The 17,480-nt window shown below is 35.5% G+C and overlaps 1 protein-coding gene across 1 annotated transcript in view; it reads right to left on the bottom strand.

The window, feature by feature from the left end:
* The window catches only part of LOC148955476 (kinesin-related protein 2-like), a 148,783-nt gene that overhangs the window by 14,201 nt on the left and 117,102 nt on the right, over window positions 1-17,480 (bottom strand). Inside the window, exons 8-10 of the mRNA XM_089108214.1 lie at window positions 14,613-14,743; window positions 13,018-13,176; window positions 9,339-9,514 (exon numbers count right to left, since the gene is read on the bottom strand). Of these exons, the coding sequence (XP_088964340.1) occupies window positions 9,339-9,514; window positions 13,018-13,176; window positions 14,613-14,743 (466 nt within the window). The remainder of the gene's footprint in view (window positions 1-9,338; window positions 9,515-13,017; window positions 13,177-14,612; window positions 14,744-17,480) is intronic.

Raw genomic sequence — 17,480 nt, 5'->3', positions numbered from 1 at the left:
TTGTCTATTAATACATTATTTTTACACAGGTAACAGTTCCGGCACGTAAACAAGATATGGTTTACGATATTAGTAGCAGAGTATGCCTTTCTTTTATTAGCCTTCCACTGAATGCTAATACTCGAATGCTGATGATTGGATGTAACCGTAGGTAATGTGTTACCTGCAACAGTAGCAAGGAGTTGTCCTCTATCATCAACAATTATTTTTATGTTAGCATTCTCTTTGAGTGCAATCATCTCTGGAGATCTCAATCTCGCATAACCATCATCATAAGAGTTGAATTTTTTCGATATTCCAAAGAAATTTAATTCCTTACTGTCATGACAATGCATGCATACATTTCCAATAGGGCTACCACTTGTACTTGTTTCATAGTTTAAATACTTCTCCTTGTCGGCATTCACTGCTACAATAACCTTGTTATGTGAACACACTCTATTAAAATGTTCCATCTTCACTTTTTTTTAATATATGACTTATGTGTTTATCGTTCCACTGCGTAAAAAATACTGATTTAATACATGCAATAGACTAGGTAGTGTCGATAACCGGTCATAGAATACTAGTGGGAAAGCAACATCGTGTCTCTGACCAATCATAGAACACAATTGTTAGAACCGTAAGCATATTTTGACATTTTAAGATACATACAAAAAGAAAAAAAGTAAATAAAGTTGAAAAATTTCGAAGTTTAAAAAAAATAGTTTGTTTTTATGGAAAAAAATTGAATTATTAGTTCAGATTTTACAGAAATTGTTTTATTTTTCGATCCTAAAAAGGACTTAAGTTTCACATTTGAACCAGAGAATTGTATTTTCCATAATTTTCTTACAACAAACTAGAGCTTACAGTCAAAAACCCTTACTAGCTCAGATTTTACAGAAATAGTTTTATTTTTCGATCCTAAAATGGACTTAAGTTTCACCTATAAACCAGAGAATTGTATTTTCCATAATTTTCTTATAAAAAATTATAGTTTACGGTCAAAAACCCTTATTAGCTCAGATTTTACGGAAATAGTTTATTTTTTCGATCCAAAAATGGACTTAAGTTTCACATTTGAACCAGAGAATTGTATTTTCCAGAATTTTCTTGCAAAAAACTAGAGTTTACGGTCAAAAACCCTTATTAGCTCAGGTTTTACAGAAATAGTTTATTTTTTCGATCCTAAAATGGACTTAAGTTTCACATTTGAACCAGAGAATTGTATTTCCCATAATTTTCTTGCAAAAAACTAGAGTTTACGGTCAAAAACCCTAATTAGCTCAGATTCCCCCCCAAAAAATACGTTTCAGACATTTCTTGTTAAATCTTTATTTTCAACTCATTCATCCGGGTGTTCGAAAGCAATTCATGCCAGAGTACAGCACTATAACTAGTCTAGGACATCCACTCTGTCATCGCCCCCCCCCAAAAAATACTTTTCAGACATTTCTTGTTAAAACTTTATTTTCAACTAATTCATTTGGGTTTTTCACAAGCAATTCCTACCACAGTACAGCACTATCACTAGTCTAAGACATCCACTCTGTCATCGCCCCATCCCCCCAAAAAATACTTTTCAGACATTTCTTGTTAAAACTTTATTTTCAACTAATTCATCCGGGTTTTTCACAAGCAATTCGTACCACAGTACAGCACTATAACTAGTCTAAGACATCCACTCTGTCAACGCCCCCACCCCCCAAAAAAATACTTTTCAGACATTTCTTGTTAAAACTTTATTTTCAACTAATTCATCCGGGTTTTCGAAAGCAACTCATGCCAGAGTACAGCACTATAACTAGTCTAAGACCTCCACTCTTTCATCGCCCCCCCCCCCCCCCCCCAAAAAAAAAATACTTTTAAGACATTTCTTGTTAAAACTTTATTTTCAACTAATTCATTTGGGTTTTTCACAAGCAATTCGTACCATAGTACAGCACTATCACTAGTCTTAGACATCCAATCTGTCATCGCTCCATCCCCCCAAAAAATACTTTTCAGACATTTCTTGTTAAAACTTTATTTTCAACTAATTCATCCGGATTTTCGAAAGCAATTCATGCCAGAGTACAGCACGATAACCAGTCTATGACATCCACTCTGTCATCGCCCCCCCCCCCCCAAAAAATACTTTTCAGACATTTCTTGTTAAAACTTTATTTTCAACTAATTCATTTGGGTTTTTCACAAGCAATTCGTACCACAGTAGAGCACTATAACTAGTCTAAGACATCCACTCTGTCATCGCCCCCACCCCCCCCCCCCAAAAAAAAATATTTTTCAGACATTTCTTGTTAAAACTTTATTTTCAACTAATTCATTTGGGTTTTTCACAAGCAATTCGTACCACAGTACAGCACTATAACTACTCTAAGACATCCTCTGTCATCACCCCCCCCCCCAAAAAAAAAATATTTTTCAGACATTTCTTGTTAAAACTTTATTTTCAACTAATTCATCCGGGTTTTCGAAAGCAATTCATGCCAGAGTACAGCACTATAACTAGTCTAAGACATCCACTCTGTCATCGCCCCCAACCCCCAAAAAAAAACTTTTCAGACATTTATTGTTAAAACATTATTTTCAAATAATTCATTTGGGTTTTTCACAAGCGATTCGTACCACAGTACAGCACTATCACTAGTCTGAGACATCCAATCTGTCATCGTTCCATCCCCCAAATAAAAAAAATACTTTTAAGACATTTCTTGTTAAAACTTTATTTTCAACTAATTCATTTGGGTTTTTCTCAAGCAATTCGTACCACAGTACAGCACTATCACTAGTCTGAGACATCCAATCTGTCATCGCTCCATCCCCCAAAAAAATACTTGTCAGACATTTCTTGTTAAAACTTTATTTTCAACTAATTCATCCGGGTTTTCGACAGCAATTCATGCCAGAGTACAGCACTATAATTAGTCTAAGACATCCACTCTGTCATCGCCCCATCCCCCCCAAAAATACTTTTCAGACATTTCTTGTTAAAACTTTATTTTCAACTAATTCATCCGGGTTTTCGAAAGCAATTCATGCCAGAGTACAGCACTATAACTGGTCTAAGACATCCACTCTGTCATGGCCCCAATCCCCAAAAACAAAAAAATACTTTTCAGACATTTCTTGGTAAAACTTTATTTTCAACTAATTCATTTGGGTTTTTCTCAAGCAATTCGTAGCACAGAACAACACTATCACTAGTCTGAGACATTCTAACTGTCATCGCTCCATCCCCAAAAAAATACTTGTCAGAAATTTCATGGTAAAACTTTATTTTCAACTAATTCATGTGTGTTTTTCACAAGCAATTCTTACCATATTACAGCACTATTACTAGTCTGAGACATCCAATCTGTCATCACTCCACCCCCCAAAAAAATACTTTTCAGACATTTCTTGTTAAACTTTAATTTCAACTAATTAATCCGGGTTTTCGAAAGCAATTCATGCCAGAGTACAGCACTATAACTAGTCTAAGACATCCACTCTGTCATCGCCCCCACCCCCCAAAAAAATACTTTTCAGACATTTCTTGTTAAAACTTTATTTTCAACTGATTCAACCGGGTTTTCGAAAGCAATTCATGCCAGAGTACAGCACTATAGCTAGTCTAAGACATCCATTCTGTCATCGCCCCCCCCCCAAAAAATACTTTTCAGACATTTCTTGTTAAAACTTTATTTTCAACTAATTCATTTGGGTTTTGCACAAGCAATTCGTACCACAGTACAGTACTATCACTAGTCTAAGACATCCAATCTGTCCTCGCCCCATCCCCCCAAAAAATACTTTTCAGACATTTCTTGTTAAAACTTTATTATCAACTAATTCATTTGGGTTTTTATCAAGCAATTCGTAACACAGTACAGCACTATCACTAGTCTTAGACATCACATCTGTCCTCGCCCCCACCCCCCAAAAAATCATTGTGAGTCGGTTAGCGATAATACTTTATTTTCATATAAGTAATTTGGAGTTTATACAGAAATTTACGCAAAAGTACGTTACATTAACTAGCCCAAAGCATTCCTACTGGCATGGCCCCCACCCCCCAAAAAAATCCTAGTCGGACAAGGCTGTCTTACTCCGTTTTGTCAAAGGAGTCATTTGGGTTTTTCAAAAGCAATTCTTACCACAGTACAGCACTATAAATAGTCTAAGACATCCACTCTGTCATCGCCCCATCCCCCCAAAAAATAGTTTTCAGACATTTCTTGTTAAAACTTTATTATCAACTAATTCATTTGGGTTTTTCACAAGCAATTCGTACCACAGTACAGCACTATAACTAGTCTAAGACATCCACTCTGTCATCGCCCCCCCCCCCCAAAAAAACAAATTTGCAGACATTTCTTGTTAAAACTTTATTTTCAACTAATTCATTTGGGTTTTTCACAAGCAATTCGTACCACAGTACAGCACTATCACTAGTCTAGATACATGAACTACTTATTTAACAAAAAAATTTGTTTTACTTCTTCGTATAGTATAACGTTAAACTATTTTAAATTGACAACACTGACCAAACATCACTTGTGTATTATACAGTACACAATCATCCCATCTCCCCCAAAACACTTTTCAGCCATTTCTTGTTAAAAATTTTTATTTCAAGTCAATCACACGGGTTTTTCGCTAGGAAGTCGGCTCTGAAGCATTCGCAAATGCTAAACTCTTTTTTTCCACCTTAATAGGATCAAATTTGCTAATGCTAAACCCTTTTTTGCAAATGTCAATCAAAGAATTCTGATTGTAGCGTCCAATTTTTTAAATAACAAAGCCTACACACATGTACACACTGTGCTTTCAAAACCCATCTGATTGAAAACATGAAAAGGTGCCAAGGAACGTAATCTCCTCAAAACTTAATTTTTTTGGCAATTTGCACGTCAAACAAAAAAATATCCACGTGAAGTTACGACGCACATTCTTATGAAATTTCTTGTGCAATTCTTATCACTAACAAAAACCTTTGCCAGCTTTTTAAAATGTTCACGTGTAAGTGTAATGACACACGCGTGGCTTTTCCTTGCGCAATTCAATGTAGGTTTTCATGTAGGTTTAGAATCAGCATCTAGGTTATGAATGTAGGTTTTCAATCAATAGCAATTCGATGTATTTTTTCATGTAGGTTCTGCGGCTTTATATAACTTACTACTGTTTTGTGTGAAATAAAGTGGTTCTTAAGTCTGTTTTCCAAATTAATGAAACTTTGAATTTTTCAATTTTTTTTATAAAATTTACAAACTCATAAAAATTCACTACGTATGTTATTCCCAATGAATCATCTGACTTTCGCCTAATTATGTCTGATTTTAACGTTAATTTCCCGTATGTTGGCAAACTCAAACAAGGCGTAGACTTTTACATAAAAATTTACAAATTTAAAACAAGAGCTTGGTTATACTGATTGGAATTCTGTAATTAATGAGAAGGAACCAAACCTAAATTAGACGAATTTTACTACATTCCAAACGAGAAAATTAATTTGTTTGGTTCGTAAACTAATTAGAGTAGTAAGAAGCTGACTCCTGAAAAACCTCGGATAAATGAAGCACTATTGACCACCATTAATGAGAAAAATAGTTTATAAAAAGTTATAATTAAGTGTCACATTGAAAATATAACACGTTTCGAAAATTATACGAATTAGCTCGCGAAGATTCTTAGACAGTAGCAGTTTTAGACCTCGACAATCTGGGGGGAGGGGGGCAAGGTATACCACAGGAGTGTTAAAATATGAAATCAAAGGAATTTAATGTCAGAAAAAAAGGGGGGAGGCAGCTTCCCAGGCCTAGAACCACCACTGTTCTCAGATAGAGTAAAAAATTGCTAAACTAAAAATATTTTTGAAATTCTTATTCCCCATAGGAACACTTGGAGTTGCATTAAAGACAGAATTGGAAGAAACAAAATATGTTTTATTCTGAGGCACTACCTGACATGAAGGGGTGCAGAAATTGGAGCGGGAGAAGCTATAGCACCGGTTACTTTTAAAGAACTTTGGAAGTTTATTGAGAATTAGTCGTTAGGACATTATGAATTTTCATCTACCTTGCTACAAAATATTACAGGTGTAATTCATGCATTCGCTCAGGTGCATTTCCTAGTCGATGGAAACTTGCATGTGAAATACCATTACATAAGAAAAAGAGATAAGTCTAATGTAAAATAATTATTTTACCGTTGCAATTTGTCACAACTGTCTAAAGTTATGAAAAAAGAATTGTAAACTAATTTTTTAAACGAATTTTATTTAAAAAATAATACACCATGTAATTAATTAACATGACACCGTTAAAGAAGAAACAAATCTGTTAAGACGGATGCCTACAGTAATCTTTATCCACAAGTTCACTTGAATAAATCTAAAAAAAAGTTCTCGTCCAAAAAAAAAAAAAAAAAAAAAAAAAAAAAAAAAAAAAAAAAAAAAAAAGTGGTTCCTCATCCTCCCTCCCAAAAAATAATTCTTCAATCTATTCTTAAATTGCTGCAGATGCTAAATAGCGTTAATAATCACAGGAAAAACATTCCAAACACCTGGTCCAAAATAGTTAATAGCAAATCCTTCTCTGCCTATGCTCTATCACTAGATTATCCACATTCCTAGTACTAAACTCACGCACGTAACTATTACTTTCAATAAAAATTAGAACATCATTCCAACGTTAATATACAGAAGTTGTAGCCTGATAATTCCGAACCTAACCAGCATTCACAATTCTTAACTTTCTACAGCATATCTTAGAAGAAAGGATTTCATCATGTTTAGATAAATTTTATTATACGCAGTTGCAGCTCTTTCATTAGAGTCAAGTCATTGCTTGACTTGACATAGTCAAGTCAAGATTGTGACTTCGATGTACATCAAAGTCATATACATCGATTATGACTCGATGTATAGAATAAAATTGAATAGATAATTTCTGAGACCACACTGGCTAATCATGATAAAACATAAAATCGCGAAGAAAGGAAGAAAACGAGGACAATTAACAGCCAGTGAAAAAACTGAAGGATTATGCAAATATATCAATTTTTTCACTGGTTGTTAATTGTCCTCGTTTTCTTCCTTTTTTAGCATTAAATAGACGTAAAAATAACAAGAATAACATCGATGCATGTTATTCTTTGATGTTAAAAAAAATTTGATGCTCTAAGCCAGTGGTCGGCAAAGTGCGGCTCCGGAGCCGCATGCGGCTCTTTGGCCCCTCAAATGCCACTCCAGCACAAATATTTAAATGCAGGCAGCAGACGCGCAAGTCGCGCCGAGGGTATCGGTCGGTTGAAGATTGAAGGGAACGCGGCGCGGGGGAGACTCGCGCGTTTCTACATGCCAGCCACTGCCCACTGTGCATGAATTTTATCAAGAGTAAATTGAGAAGTCGTCTTATTGATGAGAACCTCGAATCGTGCCTAAAATTAAAAACAACAACATACAAACCTAACATACTCAAACTTTCCAAGGAGATGCAAGGACATTGTTCGCATTAAGTGTTTGTCAGTTATTGTCATAATTAAATTTATGGATATCTTACTTTAATTCTTTTTTTAATAAATAAATATAATCTTTATTAATTTGAAATCAAGTTTCATTCAGTGTACCCGTAATTTAATGAAGGTCTAAAATCATAATAAAGGTTTACTGCATTTATAAACCCATCTGGCTCTCTAAATTTTTTTTTAATCCTGGTAATGTACATATAAGGCTCTTTGGCGAAAAAGTTTGCCGACCACTGCTCTAAGCCATGACAATCTTTTTAAAGAAATGAAAAATACACGTATACGGGCGAGGGGACTAAAAATAATAAATCTTATCTTCACGGTTACAGATCGTGATGAAAGTTGGTGCTCATTTATGGAGTGTGGGTGAACTTTCAGATATTGGTGTTCCACAGGGATCTGTATTAGTTTCCCTTTTATTCTTAATGCATATTAATAATTACTCGCGATGGCTGCAGTAGAGAAATAGTCTTGTGATTCTATTTGAAGATGACGTAAATCTGTCTCTTAAAGAGAGGGAATCGTTTACTTTGATTCAAAATTTGATTTTAATAACAAGCTTAGTTAACCAAGGTTTGTCCCCAATAGAACATTACCAAATTATGTGAAATTATGTGTTTCAATCGTTCAAAATGTGATATTTAAAAAAATTCACGCCATAAACTCCAAATGTATGAACATATGATCTGTAGGGTTGAATCATGCTGCCACTTAGGGCGGTGGAAGGGGAGTTACTTCTTGACCCACTTCTACAATTTCGGATTTACATTGACCACTTGATCGGATTTACATTGACCACTTAAGCAAAAATCTTGAGTCTACGCATTTTGTAAAACACATTTTTTCATTTGTGGTTTAAAAATAATTTATTACTCTTTGACTGCATCTCATTTAAACTAATGTAAAATTATATATTTAAACACTTTTCGGATGCAAATAAAACGAATACATATATTTCAAAATAAAGCAGTAGGATTACTTGAATTTTATTTTTCATCAATTAGTTGAACCGAAATATCGGAGACAGAATTATTTCTTCCTTGAACCCTTTAGACTTCAAACGTATTAGAGATCTAAATATAAAAGTGTGGCTTCTGTATTTAAAATATAAAAGCCAAGTAAGTCTCTGTTGATTTATCTTCCTTCTTCGGTTCTTAGGAGTTCTACATCGCACTGACTTCCTTAATTCTGAAAGGTCTAGGTTCTCAGCTAGACACCAAATACCGTTAACCCCAAATATAGATTGAGAGACAAAATTCCAACTGAGTCAATTGGCCTTAATCAGGCTAATTTAAAAAAGGATCTAGTAAATATTGTTTGTTAAGCTTTGATGATTGAACATATGCAAATTCTATGTTCGTAAATTCTGGGTTTCTAAATTTGTGATTGTCTGGGCATGTTGGGGCCACCTGGCGCGCATAGCTTGCACAGTATTCCTTTTCTTGTCCAATCAATTATTTCTTAACTTTGTCATTTTGTTGTTTTTTTATTAATTTACTTTTTCTTTCGTGTTGAAGAGTTAAATTCACATGTCCATTAGACCCAACAAGTACAAGCCCAGCTCACCGCTGAGAGTGTATTATCTTATAGAGCTGTTTTATTGGGTTGAGTTCATAAATTCATTCATTCTAAACTTTTTTTTAACTTGTTAAAATGATCATTAGCCTTTTTTTAAGAATATCTGACGCAAATCCCTTTTCTAAGGATTCTGCCCTTTCCTTTCTCGGAATACTCAGTAAAACCATTTTAAGACTGCGCTAGATTAAGTTCGCTATTTTAGCCCTAATGGCTAAAGGCATTTCAGAAATAATCGAGCAATTCAAAAGTATATGACAAAAACAAACTACCTGTAAACCTCAGAAACACTTTTCACATCGTATTTTTGAGTGTTGGATATATAAACCTCTTTCGAGTTAGAAGCAACCATTCTGATTTCTGGCGTAGCTCCGGTGTTTCCCAGCAAGTCTCTTATAGTTTCATTGTAAATTTCTATGAATGTTGCTTCTACTTTGTAAGACCATCCCTGGAAGTAGAAAATTGTTTGATAAAACGGATGGGAATTTTAATAGCAACTGATGGTAATAATGTGGTAATCTGACAATTCTAGTCAGAATTTGATTTTATTAAAATAAATAAATAGACACAATTTGGCTAAGATAAAAAGTCTTGCAGTAACCACAAAAACCAGAGCTGCAGGATATGGAGGTTGAAAGAGGAAATTAAGAATCTCTGTTTTGAGGCAGGATGCGTGGTTCTGCATTTGAAATAAAAGCAGCAGTTGCCTGGGACCTTCGTCCTCCTTTTTGCTCTAAATTTCTTTGACCTCTGGTCTTTGCCGGAATTTTGGATTGCTTTGAGTAATGCAAGTGTACGTAATTATTATGGTTTTAAATTGTATCTTGTACCTTTAATCTGTTGTGACACTTTTCCTGTGCCGTGTTGCCTAGAGCAAGTGTCTTGTACCGTTGTTGTTGGGAGCCAAGTAGCCTGTACCGTCATTTTTTAGCATTAATTAAAAAGTAATCAATAATTAATATCTAGTCGCACATCTCAGTAGGAATCGTTTCCTTATGTTTAGACTTGGCTACCCATGGTTAAGACACCACCCATTCAACTCACCCCAGTTACCCCATCTAGGACAGTAACCCTGCCGTACTTCATTACATCGGAGTGAGTCCAACGTGGGTACCTTACCACGTCTAGTGGTCATAACCTTTCCACTTTACTACATCTAGTGGCTATAACCCTGGTCACTTCACCACAATAATTTTCTGCTAGCTTGCGGAAACACAATTGTTTTTCAAATTGTTACAAATAATTTTAGTTACTCTGAAAACACACCTCAGATCCTATAGAAGAATGTTTATGATATCGAAAACATATTCACTTCAAACCTCGGCCGGCAAAAGGTTTTAGGGGTTTAAAATACAGATCGAATACTTGCCTGCATAAGAAAAAGATCACTTCTGAAACAAATCATTTATGAACCATTTACACACTATATTTTAATGGTGATTCAAAGAAAATAGTTCAGTAAATAAAAAGGCCAGCAAAAAGTTTAGATTGATTACTTTGTTGGATAAAAATTATACATAATCCGTTTATAAGCTACTTTTCGGTAGTTCGAATTATTCTAATAACATTCTTCAAATTGCTCGACTCGTCAGAAAACATACAGGTTTTCACTCTTTTTGAAAACCATGTGAAGTTTTGAGAATGCAAATAAATATTCCTATTTTTAAAACTAATCTTCAACGTTGACTCAAATGTCAGACAAGATGCTGCTTCGAGATAAAACAAAAGTTACTCCAGCTGATTCTTGCAAGCTAATTAAAAAAAGATAATGAATTGATGTGAATTTAATTCACAGGGTTCCACTGAAACTGAAACCCCTGTGTAACTCAACCCCCTACTGACTCAAACCCCGTAAGTGACCCCTCGTGCAACGTGACATGCTATTTGATCGATATCGGCTGAACTTGGTACATAAACGGCATAGCCGGACATCTTTTATGAATAATAAAATACAATGTCAAAATATGGGATGAAAATATTTCTGTAGGCAAATGCTCGCCATAACTAGGATGGTAACTATATCTCGGGTCAAGGGGAGGAGATGTTAAACTCGCTTAATTCGTAATGTTTGCAGCATAAAAAGATTGGTATATAATATAGGGTAACCAAGATAAAACAAGCCCGACATGAATACAGAAGTACAAATAGATAGGAGAAATAAATTAAAAATATATCATGATGTTCCGGTTTTTAAACGGTAATAATACAGGGCGACCAAGATAAAATAAGCCTGAAATGAATACAGAAGTACGAATACATGGGAAAAATAAATTACAAACATAGCATAATGTTCCAGTTTTCATAGGGTTATTTGGCATAATTTCCGGTCCTTTTTTCAGGCCCCGTTTTTAGCCTAACAATATTTTTGTGCATAGGGGTTCCAATGAATTACAGAGACAAGTTTCAAGCTGATCAAAACAAAAGTGCTTTGGCTCATTTCTAAAGCCCCATTTATGTCCAACCCAATCACATCTGTCAATTTGTATAGATTGGGGCTCTTGCCGATGAGGCTGCATAGGTCACGTCATCTCCAGACACATACTTATTGGACCTTGCAACTATGCTGAGAAAAAATGGCTATTTGTAAATTTTGATCCTATGACATAGGGTCAAAAAAGAGTATGAGAGAGGGATGGTTGCCCTGTAATCACTTTTTACCTCTACAAAGGGAACTAGAACTTTCAATTACAACTGCACTGCATTATGGACTTTGAAACGGGGGAGGTTACATAAAGTATAACTTCTTCGATACTTCTAAGCCTATTAGACAGTGCAGATTAATTTCGGGAAAATACGCGGTGTGTGTGTGTGTGTATGGGGGGGGGGGGTATCCACTCTCTGATCAATCTGAATCTTAAAAAGGCCACTAGAACTTCTGATTACTATTCAGATGATCTCTCTCCAAAGTCTATACGACCGCACTTTCTATATATACCTTTTAGGCCCCCAGGGCATAACTTACAACCCTTGCCCTGAGGGCTGTGGGGGGTTGTCGTCCTGAGGGATGTGGGGGGTTGTCGGGGGTTGTCAGTAGTGGGCTAACTTCCCTTTACCAACGTTAAAAAACTTTCAACTAGCTACTCTTGGCTTCTGCATGAGCGTCTCCTGTCACCAATTAATGATCTAGTTGTGGCACCATTAGCCTTTCTATGACTTATATGATAAAAGCTCCACTAGTCTCAAGAGATCGGTTAGACTATGGGTGTTCTTTAGTTTTACTTTTCATCATTTTATGTGGTCGTTTGACCGGAAAAAATATATTGAAACACATTTAAAACAGTAGTCTCCAAAAGGTTTACACAAAACTTGGTTTCCTTCCTTCATATTTGTTAATGCCCTTTGGAGAACTTGGCCACTTTACAGTGGCCACTAACTTGGAAACTTTAGTCTTCATCCTTAGAAACACGTAAACTAAGAAATAGTTTTAGGCATTTTTACCGTTTTGGTATATAAGACCTTCACATTTTGAACGCAAAATATGTAATTATGCGTGATTGCAACGTTAACAAAATATTATAATTGACATGATAAATCGCTGAGGAAAAAAAGAAAAAAAAATAATAAAGCCACTGAGTCGTGAACATAATGTTTGATAAGACGATGTCATTTTCAATTTTAAATTGAATTCTTTTAAATTATTTTAAATTATTCTTTTAACATTAACGACGATTACCATACTTGCCAAAAAGCAGGAACGCCGATTCAACAAAATTACGGAGGGGGGATTTTTCGTCAATTTTTTCATAAAGGCAAAAAAATCGAAACATGGTGGTGGGGTTGGGGAATTTGTTTGTTTTAAGTGTTTTCAATGAAAATACCAAAAACAAAAGTATTTGTTTGTACAAAAAGGGCAACTTCCTCCTAGCCGCTTTTTTTAAGGAGATCTTTTTTTACCCAAAAGAAAAGGATTTTTTTTACCAAAAAATCAGCTAATATTGCGAAATAACTTACTTGGTCATGCAGCTCTTCACATTGGCTAAATATCTGAGACACTGTAAGAGGAATCATACCCTCCGTGCCAGGTGTGTTGCCACCTTCCATTGTGAATGTTTTCCCACTGCCAGTCTGACCGTACGCAAAGACCGAAACATTATACCCATCCAATGCAGACTGAATATAAGATTTTATTTAGTATAAAGTGTCAGATCAAAATTATCTGGTCAAATAGGTGACAGCAATTCAAGAAGCATTGGGTCAAAACTTTAAATTTTACAAACAACCATGACAAATAATAATAATAAAATATTTTTTAAATTACAATTCGACGGAATTTTGCACATATAATTCCTGAAATTCATTGAAGTCACAATCTGACACAAAATATTCAGTACAGCTTTTTAAATTACGACAGCACTTACACGCTGAAACATTTCAAAGCACATTCAATTTACGGAGAGAGAGAGAGAGAGAGAGAGAGAGAGAGAGAGAGAGAGAGAGAGAGAGAGAGAGAGAGTGAGAGAGAGGGGGAGGGAGGGAGAGAGAGAGAGAGAAAAAGAGAGAAAGAGAGACAGAGAGAGAGAGAGAGAGAGAGAGAGAGAGAGAGAGAGAGAGAGAAGAGAGAGAGATTCAATATACGACTATTACACTTTGAATGCTGACATAAAGATAACTGGATATATAAATTTTATTACACATTTAATTCAAGATCTCCCTACACAAATCTGGATATTTGGGACTATAAAAGGCATAGTTTTGAAGCGTCAAGCCCCCTTCACATAAATGACAAGATTGTTCTGATTCCTGGAAATCATAAAATCGCATATCCAGTGAGTCACCATTGAGTATACACCTCCACAGCTTTTACAGAGCTCCGTAAATATAACATATAACAATTTACTAAATCCCCCATTTAGATTTTGAACATATATAAAAAGCTAAAACATTATTTTAGCAATGGGAATGGGATTCATCCCAAGACCCCACAAACAACCATAGCATAATCTGCAAACAGGTATTCGATTTTCGTTGACCTAGGGATTACATTTAAAAAAACATTGCCTGTAAACACAAATTTGATCTTATTTGAAGATTCAATCTTCTTTAACCTAAACTAAGTTAGATAAAAGCTTTTAATAAGGTTACAGAATACTTGCTGCATATACAAAATTTACATGGAAAATCAAGACCAAGAAAGAAAACTAAAACAAATTAGAAAAATTGAATTTTACAGGAAACGTATTTTTATTTCTGCCTCATTAATTTTACTTAATGTATTACTTTGAGGATGTTCCTAGTTGATATTTTTTGGGTGGGTTTCCTTGAATCGGCAAATAAGCTATCTATTTGTGAATAATTACGGGGACAATTTTGAAATCTCTACCTTCCCTACATAAATGCCTAAGCCTTATCCCCGTAATTTGTTTTCCCTTTAGTGACAATCTTAGTTACATTTCCAACTATCAAAGCATTTATAGTACAAAAATATTTTTCACTTTTTGTATCTACGTCACTTTTAAACAGCAAGTGCTATCTATAATTTCTGTATGGTGCTTAAGTGAAAAAAAGAGTTTATTATTTGAAAGATCATAGGAACTGATAAAACATACCTGAACAAGTTGGGACAATTCAGCAAAAATATCTGCTTGTGTATGTTTTGGCCCAAAAACTTTATCGTATGTAAATTCGAACTGATTCTTCTGATTCTTAGATCTGCCCATAATCGACTCATTCGTTTCATCTGCAAAATAATTAAATAAATAAACAAAGGTTAAACAGCCAAATCTTCGTTGGCACGCCAAAACTTGGTTTTCAAACAGTTCGCGGTAAGGAACTGTATGTAAGGAGCGATACGGCTCAATAGTAACCGATACTCTAAGAAAGAGAGTCTTGATAGCAATAGATACATAAAAGAATCAATTTTGATGCTTATCCAAAATATGTAAAATTCATCAAATTTAATGGCACCCATCAAAAGGTACGAGCCTGAGAAAATTTGACCAGCTTTTGAAAAAGGGAGGAAACAACCTCAAAACATCAAGCGATCTTAATAAAAATCATTCCATCAGATTCAGCATACCAGAGGCCCCTACTGTAGAGGTTTCAAGCTCCTATGTACAAAAATGTGTAATTTTGCATTTTTTTTTGCCAGAAGAAAGACCCCGGATGTGTGTTTATTTATTTTTTTTTTTTCTCAGGGGTGATCAGATCGAACCAGTGATCGTAGAAGATCAGGAGAAGGTTCATTTGATTGGAAATCAAAATTTCTAGTGCCCTTTTAAAGTGACCAAAAATATTGGAGAGCAGCTTGCCCCCCTTCAACACTCCTTTTCCCCCTAAGTCACCCAATCAAAATTTTGAGATAACCATTTTGTTCAGCATAGTCGAACACTCTAATACCTACGTCTTTGAGGATGATTTAATCCCTCACCCCCCCCCACAGTCCCCTGGGGAAAGGGCTGCAATTTTTGAACTTTGCCCACTGTTTACATATGGTTTTGGTTATTGGGAAAGTATACAGGGAACAAAGTGACCAGGGCCCTGTTTTTAGAAAAGACCAAGGCCCTGTTTTCAGACGGTTTCGTGCCCCCACCCCCTTGTCTTCAAACATGCCTAATGCAGAAGTTAGTTTTCATAGAAGCTTTTATGCCCAAAATTTTGACAAAAAGTAACTCCAACTCCCAATGATACATTTCTACGAGCAGTTTTTTATGTGACTTATAATATAAGTTGTTATCTTGTTTCTAACAAAGAACATTTGCAACTAGACCCCGGCGCCGCGCCGGCAGATCGACCGAAGGCCGCCGACGAGAGGCCCGGTCGAACGACGCCGAAGTGTCGTAACGCCTCCGGCGCGCCGCACGCACGCCGTCGCCGGCAGAGGCGGCGGCTTTCGGTCGACTTTAAATTATTTTTGCGGCAATTCTTTATTGCGTTAACCGCAAAGTCGGAGCTTTTTCCTTCTCGTGTGGTTTAGTATTTCGATTTTCCTGATTAGAAATCAAGCAGGGCTGGCACTATCCCCGAATTTTTGGGTATTTCCCCGAAAATCTATGCGTAACCCTGAAAAAAAAATTTGGTTCCCCGAATCCCCAAAAATCACGCAATCACGGTGCCACCCCTAGCGATTTATCACCAGTGACTTTCCCTGCCAAATATTACTTTGCATACCATAATTCTTCACTACTCTCTTGTTCATTATTTTTCGTCTCTTTTGTTACTTTGCATAAAAACCAGACAGATGCAGTATGCTGTTGCAAATATTGCAATATGCACAGTTCTTCATATGTTGACAAAAAAAGTATCGTCTTTATGAAATGAGTTTAAATCATTTCGAATGCAGTTTCCCAATCGGTATTTCTTTCATCATTCGTAGTCAAGAATTTTATTTTCAAGTTGAATAGAATTATAGAATGCATTCACTACTTTACAGCTTCAGCCTTTTATTGGATTTTGAAATTGACAGCCGCAAATTGTTTCTACAGCTGAATTGTAAGTTTGCAGATTTTTTTTTTGCTTTTTTTAGATAAGTTTTTATTATTGTTTAATACTCAATTTTTGAACGTATTATATAAAATACAATATTCATTCTGAAACATTTTTACCCCCCCCCCCCCCCAAAAAAAAACAAACAAACAAACAACCTTCGGTAGTGACAATATTTATCTATATACAAAGCTATTTACCATGTTGGGGAATTAAATATTGAACCGGAAGTTACCCCAAAAATACGATTCATAAAGAAATTGTAAATTATTGCTTATAGGGGGGGATAAGGGCCTATCATTTTAAAATGATAATGCCTGACTCTTTTTTTATTGAAAGTAGGTATTCCAAGATATATTTTTTTTTTCATTTAAAGTGGAGACGGAGTAAAAGTATATCAAAGTAACTAGCAAATAATTGAAGTACTTTAAGTGGACCCTAGCACCCAAGTGATACTTGTCCATGTTCTTGTACCTTTCGCAATCTCTGATACGCTCTTGGACTAATGTAACTGATATGTGTGTTCCTTTTTAATTCGATTATTCGGAGGTTATTGAATGCCATCTATCACTGAATGCCATCTATCACTTGAATTGAATTTATCAAGTATTTTGGGCAATAGGTTGCATCAAGACTGGGCTGGGTAATTGTAGACAGAGAAAAGCCAAGACAGATAGTCCAAGTAATTGAGAGGCAAATGTTTAAATGGCTGGGGCACGGGTAAATGGCAGGAGTATGAATGACTCTCTTATTGGACACATACTTGTCAGGTTAGTTTTTGGAAAGGCATGCCTGCCTAGAGTCTTAGGCATGCTGATCAAGAATTTAACGAAGAGGCAAACAAGGCAGACCCGCCTATGGTCTTAAGAAGGTTGACCAAAAATTTAAAATTGACATAGGACCATAAATTTGCTTCAAATAACAGGCAAAACAATCGTTTAAAGCCATTTTTATCTTTCAAATAGTACCTATTCGGTGCCTAAGCTTAGCCC

This window comes from Artemia sp. Qi Xiang Cuo, chromosome 2 (genome assembly GCF_049724085.1).
Source record: "Artemia sp. Qi Xiang Cuo chromosome 2, ASM4972408v1, whole genome shotgun sequence".
NCBI classification, from domain to species: Eukaryota; Metazoa; Arthropoda; class Branchiopoda; order Anostraca; family Artemiidae; genus Artemia; species Artemia sp. Qi Xiang Cuo.
This window is presented reverse-complemented; position numbering and strand designations above follow the sequence as displayed.